The following is a 9,993-nucleotide window of genomic DNA, read 5'->3' as shown; positions in this document are numbered from 1 at the left end:
TCGTGTTATGATACACAAAACCTGGATGCCTTCTCATTCCTAACTCATACATTTTCTGTTTGCAATGTTTGAAGCAAAGAACAGGGAATATCAGCATTGGCCTCTAATTTAGAGTAGAAGCTGCTAAAGAAAACATGTCACTTATTCACTTCACCTTAGAATACTTTCCTTTTATAGTTCTAGTCGAACATGGTTTCCATCATGTTATAGGATGTCAGTTTTGAAATATGTTCATTCTTATTTAGTAAAGACTGTGGCCAAGCATTTACAGAATTTTCCATGTTTTGCCGAGCAAGGCCATTTCTGTTTATAATATTTCTTCTGCAGTCAATTTACGAACACAAAATAATAAACAATAAATAACAAATTCAGGGAAATAAATTACTTAACTGAAGAGTGTGGAAGAGCAAAATACATTTGTCAAATACTTCTGCTTTTAATACAGAAAAGTTTCCTCTCTTTACTTCCTTGACATCGTTCACATGACTTTACTGCAATTGTAGATTTAAGATTCAAAGATGGCCATCAGCACGTGTATGTGGAGTATAAAGAAATCAAGATTGAGTTTGACTTTTCAGTTGTATGATCATTGCACCTTGCATCCCACATAAATCTGGGGTCACCCCAACTGGGAATCAAACCCCAACTGTCGGTAGAAGCAACTGAGCTGACTTAACCCCACAGTGTGCTCCGCCATGCACAAAATGTAATTATGGTAATTAGCTCAAGACCATATATTTCTTAATGGCAGTAGGAAATACTCTATAAATTAAAAAGGACGTACAACAGTGTGTAATTTTATTGCAACAAATCTGTCTACAATACAAAAATCTAACCATTTATAACAACATTTCATAGCTACTCCATGAGTAGGTCGTTTAACAAATGTGTTTTTATACACATTGAATAAGTCACAAATTCAGTTTCCTATGAACATAGATTCACATTACAATTACAAGCTAAAAAAAAAAGCCAAAATATCAACAAAAAAAGTTTTGAGAGGAACATATCTTGATGAAAAATATAAGCAGATCATTATCTTAAGTCGTTCTTACGGGATGCTTATTAAGCTCTGCTTTTTTAAACAACTTGTACAATTTAAATTTCAAGTTACATTTTTTATTTAATGCATTCAAATAAACACTATAATAGCACCTCTTGCAATCAAAAGATGACCTATTTTCACTATTTAACAAAATATTCACTGTAGCTCACCGCCAGAAAAGTGAGTGATGGCTGCAATATCTGCAGTTTTTTGACGCACACTGGCTGCCTTGTCTGTACACTTGTGGAGTATAGCAGGCACTGCACAACTGTGCAAGCACCACAACCAAACTAATTTTAAAATAGACTTTAAAAACATAAAAAAATATAAAATAACACACCCAGTTATTGCTTGATTACTAATATCATACATTAACCAACAAGACCACCAAAGCAAACACTGATAAGTGTTCCGCTACATCATCAGTTAACGTGCGTTTCCAAGCCGGTCCCACGTGACTAGAAAGGTTTCAGGTTTAGACTGACAAGTGACAGCATATGACTCCATTTGGTTGAAATTCATTTCATTTTTTTCTATGTTCACATTACAATTCACTTTAGTACAGATAAAACACTAATTCAATCCTGAGAGGACGATTTGGAATTTTCAATACTCTGCCAGCCATGTCTATCGTGCCTATGGTCAGTGGCTGACCATCCAATCCCCATAACTGGTTGCCTCAAATTCAAACACTGAGTAAAAATTAGGGGCAAGATTATATGGTAAATTGTGATAAAAACTGAAACACCATTGAAAAACATGTCAATACACCATATACACCTAAATGCATGTTAATACACATTAAAGCACGAAAATGCAATTGAAAGCCAAAATAATACTATTGCTTAAAATGACCATGATTTTGAAGAGCTGGAATTTTGCTAGTTTTGAAAGCGGACACTATGGACAGTTTCCAACTCCCTACTCTATTGCCCGGTGTGCCTAGCGTCCGTTAACACAGACCCTCAATGTGCTACGCTGGGGTAGCATGCGTGGTTTCCAATCAGCAGGTTCGACATCCAAGGCAGTCTAGCTCGAGCACACAACCCACATGCCGTTATATTTTTAATTGTTGATTCAACTCAACTTTCACTACGCGGCCTTGGTGACACACCAAACTTCAAGTAATGCCCCTTAATGGTGTGGATGTGGTACAGGCCATCCACACACTCGCAACTGTCAGCTACCAACACGACAGCAGAGAGAGTTAAGAATGCACTACGTCCATGGGAAAAACAAAACCTATAAAAAATGTAAAGGTGGCAAACAAGCGCTAAATAAGTCAATTTGTATCTGCATTCCTGTAGTACCGCTTTAAGACACGTGACCTCCCACAACAGAAATCACACCCAAACAGAATACAATTTGACTACGTATATGTACGTGTTGTATGCAAAATGCAACCAGAAGTAAACAGGAATAACAAATAAAGCATTGCTCCTTTGCTCTGACAACCTCCTTCCATGCAACATCAGGAACAAACAACATCCATCCTGCGGATGTTGCGACAGACACGTTCAGCAAGAGAGTAGCACTAAGTCATACGCACAAGCTACGAGTGAGCTACCCCACACTCCACTAGACCACACGGCACACTTATTGTCGTTCTGCTCTACACGCTCTGGCTCTACTTGCAGCACGCAAAGCACGTTTCTATTATGTACTGTTTTCCCCTCAAATAGAAAGCATTACCTATTTCAACATTGGATTTACATTGCACATGTACAGTAGTTTACAAGCCGTAAGCATAATTAGTATGTACGTACCAAAAAGAAAATTTATAAACATGACACAAACACAAATTAATGTTGTTGTGTACACCACTCAAGGCATGTGCTATGTTCAATGTTTGTGGACCTTCACATTGAGGCTATTGTAATGAAATATTGAATTTACCATTTCAAGTGTATGCAAATGAAAAAATTACTTAAGAATTATATTTTAGCTTCACAAATCTATGTTTTCATGTACTATTTTTAAATGACCGAGAGAAATATTTTGGTCCAAATAAATAACTATTTGGAAAAATAACTGTACATTAACATTTCAAAGCTTCCAAAACATAAAAAAAACACCTCTAACTACTCATATTGCCAGCCAAGAGTGTGTCCCTGACCCAGAAACCTCTAAGGACAGAACATCTCGCACATCTATCAATACAGCTCACACAATGGCTCACTAGATGCCTGAGCATTTAGTTCTTTGGATGGTCACAAAAACAGCTCCATCGTAACTGCAATGGTAAATTCACATAAAAATTTTTTTTTTTCAACTCGATACAACATTTTAAGTCATTAGGCTACACTGCATGTAATAACTGAATTTTAATAAGACAATTCAAACGAATGTGTTAAAAGTTATGGAATTTTATTTCGTAAGTAGAGATAAATCCAAGCTGCTGAAACAACAAAGTTAAAACATGTATTGCCACATAAAATTAGAATGATTTTGGAATCGAAAATGCTTAAATACAAGTAAATTTTAAATGATCAAAATATAGTTTCCAAAATCACTTGCAGTTGATTCTAAAAAAAATAATTTGAAAAATCTTTTTCTGTGAAGATTCCAAGCACAAAATAATAATTTCATCTGAGCTCAAGAGACAGCAAACAATGATTTGCAATGTCTGTCCCACACTTGGAGCACGGTACGGAGTAAATGGCGAACACTGTTGCCAGATTGATACTAACGAGCTTTTCAAAAGTAAAATTCTTATTTTGTATGCCATAATTACTCATAATTAATTTTTATATATTTTTTTTAAATTATATTATTTATGTATTTTTCTAAGACAATAAAATAGTGGTTGGTATTGACACTATAATTACAGTTATACTCATTCTGAGAAAACTATTTGTAGCAGTTTGTCACCAGTAATTTCATAAAAGATTACTATACTAAAACTAGCTCAACTTTTTAATAATAAATAATGTAAACTTTTTAAACAATTTTGTTAAATCAAGACGGCATCTTGCAAATACATATCCTTAGAAATAAAAAAATTAATAATATCATATGATGCTCTTGATGAAATACAACAGAAAATACAGTTATAAAATTGAAATTCCAAATTTTTCTTTCCAAATACAATGCTTCATAAACATTTTAAAAAAAGTCATTAAAGTACAAAGTTGTGTCTCAAACGTTCGTGTTCTGTAGCATGAACGAAACCGCAATTTATTATTCAAAGGATGATAAAAAAGAAGTGGAATTGATTAAAATTTTGAATATAAAAATTAATTTTTCCTGTAGGCAGCAACGTAGCTAGTGCGGATCACTCATTTTGCAAAACTAAGTAACTGGAAGTACTGAATGATTAGACTGAATTTATTCTAGAAGGCTCACCAGAAACGATTACTCGCTGCTACAGATGATTCCGTCCCTCCGCGTTGCAGGCCTGCAGCCAGGAGTGGTTTTCGGATGGGCAGGTTCCAAATTTTGAAACTCAGAATCATGAAGAAAGGAAAAAAGTATAATATTTCGGTCGCCGTCGTCGGTGTTCAGTTTTCCGGCATTACCAGACACGGGCAGTAATAAACACTGTACAGTGAACCATGTAATTGTAACTCGGGCTTGACTCTGGGGGAAGGGGACTGGAGGCGGTGCGTGCTACACGCGGTCTAATCGGTCGTCGACGTACGTGAGTCGAGTGTGCATCGCCCCCTACAGCCCGCCGCCGCCCGACAGGTTCCCCAGCACCAGGCGGTGGTACGCCGTATTCATCTGCTCCAGGAAGATGAACGTGAGCACGGTGTGCGGCCCCAGCCGCGCGTAGTACGGCGTGAAGCCCTTCCACAGCGCGAAGAAGCCCTCGTTGCGGACCACCTTCTTCAGCACGTCGGCCGCGCCCGAGAACTCTGGCTTCCCGTCCACCGTCTTCATGTTCTGGATCCTGCGGCACGACGCACTGGCGCTCACCTCGGGGAGCAACAATCTCAGCAGCTCGGACACAGGGAGAGAGGAGAAAGGGGAGGTAATGGAAGGAAAACTGCACCAACAGCAATAGCAAATTTTTTAAGGAAAAAGTAAATATGTATAGATGAAAATGGGGAAGGAAGAATCAATACAAAGGTAAGAAAAACAACGCAATTATTATTAGAGACAAGATTTTATGGTTGTGTTTTTTGTCTGATTTCGTTCTTTTAACAGTGGAAATTGGTGTTATTGTTTTTATTGTTACAAACACTGTTTTTTTTAACACTTACTCCACCAAAATAGGGGTACAATTTTTTTATGCTGCATTTTTACGATAAAACAATTTGTTGAAAAAATTGGTCTAAAACATGTATATTAAGGACAATAAAATAAATCATCAAACATAATTGTTTGAAATTGATTCAACAACAATTGATGCACAATAAAACAAATTAAATTAATTTTTCTGATCCATGCACTTTGGTACATCTTTTGCCTGGAAATAACATCCATGGATTTCAAACATTAAAAATATACTTTTTATGATTTCAATTAAGTTTTAGTTAAATGCTACTTAATTCCATGATATAACTTGCATTTCGGTGTTACGTTGTTTGGACGTGCTTTTCCGGTGTTATTTTGGTTTTACTGCAAGTCACTATATGATCTTGTCCCTAGCAATGACTAGCCAGAGCAGAAACACGGGTCACACTGGAGCAACATGAGTACAATACAGGCTGTATCTTGGGGTGTGATTCTGCACGCAGCAGTGTTGCCGTGCACACTGGGTGTCTGTCGTGTGGAATGCCACTCGGCAAGGAGCACAAGACTGCGACGGACACGCGACAGTTCAGCCTACCAGCTCGGTGCTCTGCGCAGCGACGCCGTGCAGAGTTACTGAGCGATAGCACAGCACACAGCAACGCTCTCACGCACTCACACTGCATGTGTGCCGACGTGGCATTCCACGCAACAGGGATCCTGTGTGTCTCGATGTACACTGTGAAGGCTCTAGCCATAGACTGACTGGCATTCCTGCCACGCCCCATGCCCCTACGCTCCTACGCCCCACACACAAGCCCGAGGCGCCCGCGAGCAACCAGAGCCGTGGAGCGCAGCGCACGCTCACCTCGTCTTGGCAATGTCCACCGGCATGGACGCGGCCGTCGTCACGAGCCCGGAGATCATGCTGCTCACAAAGTGCAGGAATATGTTGTCCTTGAAGAAGCCTGTGGACATGTCTCTGTTGTCATTATCACACGTACGTAGCATGGCCACTTGTTTTAGTTTATCCACACACCAAAATGGCGAGGATTTTTCAAGTATAATCACTCTTCTACCATTATCATTGATCATTTATATCCACAAGACTTTAAAAAAATTAAGTTCTTCCTTGGAAAAAATTAATTTACAATACAACAAACAGGTTTTTCTAAATATGAAAATATTAAAAAAAATAATAATTAAGGATTATAAACATAGAATAACATGTAATACATAGTTTTTTGAAAGAAAAAAAAAACTTTACACCAAATAACCAAGACCAATAAAAAATATGAAATCATTATTTTACTTTTGTAAAACGTCTACACTTGGAATCTTGCAGCTTTTTAATTCTGCACTATCAATTCCTTCATATCTGTAGGATTACTCTTTTGCTACCAATCAAGATGTGTCCAATTAATAAAAATTGAGGGAAATAAAAAAAAACTGACATTTTATTTCTCCTTGAGGTAAATGCCTTCAACCAATGAATGTCATGTGTCACGAGAAGGAAAGCCAAGGTTCTCAACATGCCTTTATAAGACACTGCTTCCAGTGCCTTCAAGTAGCCCTCTCTCCAGTGTGAGAACAGTAGCAGGGTATCTGCTAAAATATAGTGAATCAATGTCTCCAATACTTATAACCAAAATTAAACCTGAGAAAATGTAATACCAAATTTTCTACAACTTGCAGGAACTAAAATAATTTTTAAGTTCAAAAGCTAAAACGTTTTCACGGATAACGTCCGCATGGGACTGTGAACTGAAGCGAGGTGTTAAGTTCGCAAAAGAGCTGCTGGGAACTGAAGTTTCCTGGTTTCCCACGTCGTCACTGCTGATTGAGACACCTCTGTGGCCAGTCCTTCAGTTTCTCTTACCTCTCTGTTGCTTTACTTGTGGACGACCTAGTAAAAATAAACTGACGTTGTCCTGGGGAGAAGCAATAAGAGAGAAGGGATGCAAGCAAGGCGTGTCACCTGTGCCCAGCAGGAACTCCTTGGCCTGGGAGTAGGAGGCGAGCTGGGCCGCATTGACGACCATGGCGCGCCCCATGGTGGGCACGGCCCCCCGCCACAGCGTCAGCAGCCCCTCCTCGCGCGTGATGCGGAACAGCGCCTCCGCCACGTTCTTGTAGTTGCGGCGCTCCGCGGCGGGCAGGCGGCCGTCCGCCGTCATGCGGATCAGAGCCACCTCCGCCGGCGTGCCCACGAAGGCTCCGGCCACCCCCGCCGCCATGCCCAGGCCCGCCTTCATCAGGAAGCCCGGGGGCCTGCCGTCCTGCCTGCGACCCCATACTGCAGTCGTGTGTTTCCTCTACGCACTACCTACTTGAAGCATTGAACCATTTAGTAACTTCCTCAGTAACTATATCCATACATTATTCTTTAAATATAAAATAATTTAAATTCAGTAAAGAAACATCAAATGAGCTATGTGAATCTTTTAAAATTGCTTGGTCAAGCACAGAATGGCTCGAGCAGACTTTCACTCCAACTGCGAGGTCGTGTGTGGATGCGAGTCATCGCCACAGTTTATCTCATGACAAGACCCTTACCGAGCCACGCAATCAGCGCCTTGGAAGTGACCAACCACTCGGGATATTCATCGATCTGAAAACATGGCTGCATGATCACGTTAGCCTGAACGGTTTAGCAAGTGCTGAACTTCAAAGCTAAACTCATTTCGTTTATCAATAAGGGTTTATTTATTAATCCAAACAAGTGTAAACATTTTGTATAAATTTAATGCAAATATAACTACAGCAAAAGATGTGCTACGAAATATGTAAGGTTATAAAGGTATTTATGTTTACAAGAGTAAGTATAAGGGCTGTTCAAAAGAGGTTACTAAACGGAAAGGAAAGGGAAGGGAGCCGAGACCCACCCGGAGAAGGTCTCGAACAGCCAGGTGTAGATGCCGAGGCGAGTGGTGGTGTAGGTGGCCTGACGCAGCAGTCCGGCAGAGAGCCCAGAGTACATGGCCACCACGCCCTCCTTCTGCAGGATGCCGCGGAACGCGTGGAAGCTCGTCTTGTACTCCCGCTGCGTGCCGCCCATGCCGCTCAGCTGCATGCGGTTCTTCACCAGGTCCAGCGGCTGCACGAAGCATGTGGCCCCCATCCTGCGCACCCCGCGTCCCCGACCCTCGCTCTCGCCACATCCCACTCGACCCTTCCTTCCTTGCTTGCAAGTGTTCCAAACCCCCTGTCATAGCTGTTTACAAGAATGGCTTCTTCAAAAGGTTAGCTAACCAACAAAATAATTTATTTTGCATTAACAATCAATTTTCCTGTGCTGTTGCATGCAATATTGCTAGCAGAATCTTTTAAATGCATAATTATTTTATTTTAAAAACAAGAGGAAATGATTTTTTTCATGATTTGGAATTGTTGGGTTAAAAATATATATTGAAAATTAGGAGATTTCTAAGACTATTTACTAGTATTACATCTTAACCTCTAAATGTGGTTTTGCTCCAAAAAAATCTTCCCACTACATAAATATGAATTACACTTGAGATGTTATACAGTACATTTCGTGGGTAAGTTTTATTTTAGGCAAAATAAAGCATTCCTCTCTACAGTTACTATTTATTAAGTTTGGGAGGTGTTTCACAACTTTCTCTGTAACCAACTCCCGACTATCATTAAACTGCATGTCTCTATGCATTACACTGTGTGTAATTTTCAAATAGCCCGCACAAACGTGAGTTTCCATATATGGGCATCTATCCACTTAACCTCCTTTCGTTTTTCAAGGGCATGTAATATGAAATTTTGTGCGGTGATTGTTTTGGTGAAAATTATAATCACTTTTAATTGCTTACCCTGCAAGTCCTCCGAACAGAAATTTTATGTACTTTGGCATCGTTTTAGGTTTTTCTTCCGCCATGGCGTACGGTGTACGTTCGACCAAACACAAAAATATTTCGAGTTCACCTTGCCAACCTAACCTAGCCGCCGGCCGACAACACAGAGAGCAGGCGAGAGCGACCGAGCGGCGCTATTCGCTGTCACGCTGTTACGTCACGACCCCTTAACAGCCGGCCAGTTACATCACTACGTCAGTCAACGCAGAGACACATATACAGCATCTACAGATAACATTCAGAGTTAACGAAGATAATAACTATTCAGTGATTAAATTAAAAATGATTTCATATTTTGAAACGGTTGTGATAACCTTAGGTTTTAACATTTGCTTTTCAGCCTTCACTTGTCAGTTTTTGGGTATTTTAGTTTTCACTGTAAAAAAATAATTGTTATATCCTTACAGCAAATATTATAAATTGAATACTAAAACAATATTAGTATTAGTTCTTTATGTATTCGCTAAACCGTAAGAAAAATTGTTTTAGAATTGCAAACAAAGTAAAATGAGTACTTAGTATGCGAAAACATTGTTCAATATGGCGGGAAAGATGTTTTTAAATATTTGTAGAACTTGTGCAAGTGTAATGTGAACACCATCGATTGAAACGAGACAATTTTATTTAAGTCCTAAGGTCAGAGCTACTTTGCCGGCCGAAGGTCCTAACTACACCCCCACTCTTACTCGTAATCCCAAATATTCACTAATATGTACCAATATTTGCTAATACTTGCCGTTTCCTCAACCAATTCATTCCGTCGCTGCTGCAAACCCATCTCATTTCGCCTCGTGCATTCTCCAGGCTGGCCTGAGCGACAGGCCTGTCCCTCGGGTAAAACAGTCGGCTCCTGTGAGTGTCAGCCCCGTTCCATCCATGCTGACCCTGCCTCAGGTGGGGAAC

At 39.9% G+C, this 9,993-nt stretch overlaps 1 protein-coding gene across 1 annotated transcript; it reads right to left on the bottom strand.

The window, feature by feature from the left end:
- Positions 1-781: 781 nt before the first annotated feature.
- Positions 782-9,366, bottom strand: LOC134542835 (mitochondrial 2-oxoglutarate/malate carrier protein). The gene is made up of 5 exons (XM_063387398.1): positions 9,049-9,366; positions 8,107-8,343; positions 7,200-7,504; positions 6,090-6,189; positions 782-4,937 (listed from the first exon to the last, which is right to left on the bottom strand). The coding sequence occupies exons 1-5, from the start codon at positions 9,111-9,113 to the stop codon at positions 4,709-4,711; spliced, it is 936 nt and encodes a 311-aa protein (XP_063243468.1). The 5' UTR covers positions 9,114-9,366; the 3' UTR covers positions 782-4,708.
- Between the last annotated feature and the right edge of the window lie 627 nt (positions 9,367-9,993).

This window comes from Bacillus rossius, assembly GCF_032445375.1.
Source record: "Bacillus rossius redtenbacheri isolate Brsri chromosome 9 unlocalized genomic scaffold, Brsri_v3 Brsri_v3_scf9_2, whole genome shotgun sequence".
Lineage (NCBI taxonomy): Eukaryota > Metazoa > Arthropoda > Insecta > Phasmatodea > Bacillidae > Bacillus > Bacillus rossius.
Note: the sequence above shows the minus strand (reverse complement) of the source record. Positions and strands in the feature narration are given on the sequence as shown.

What these genes read in the sequence shown, in the direction of transcription:
- LOC134542835 (XM_063387398.1), bottom strand. Translation starts at nt 9,113, where the DNA reads ATGGCGGAAGAAAAACCTAAAACGATGCCAAAGTACATAAAATTTCTG. An exon ending in CTGTTCGGAGGACTTGCAGG is followed by an intron (nt 8,344 to 9,048) that starts GTAAGCAATTAA and finishes CGGGGTGCGCAG; the next exon opens with GATGGGGGCCACATGCTTCG. An exon ending in CTGTTCGAGACCTTCTCCGG is followed by an intron (nt 7,505 to 8,106) that starts GTGGGTCTCGGC and finishes ATGGGGTCGCAG; the next exon opens with GCAGGACGGCAGGCCCCCGG.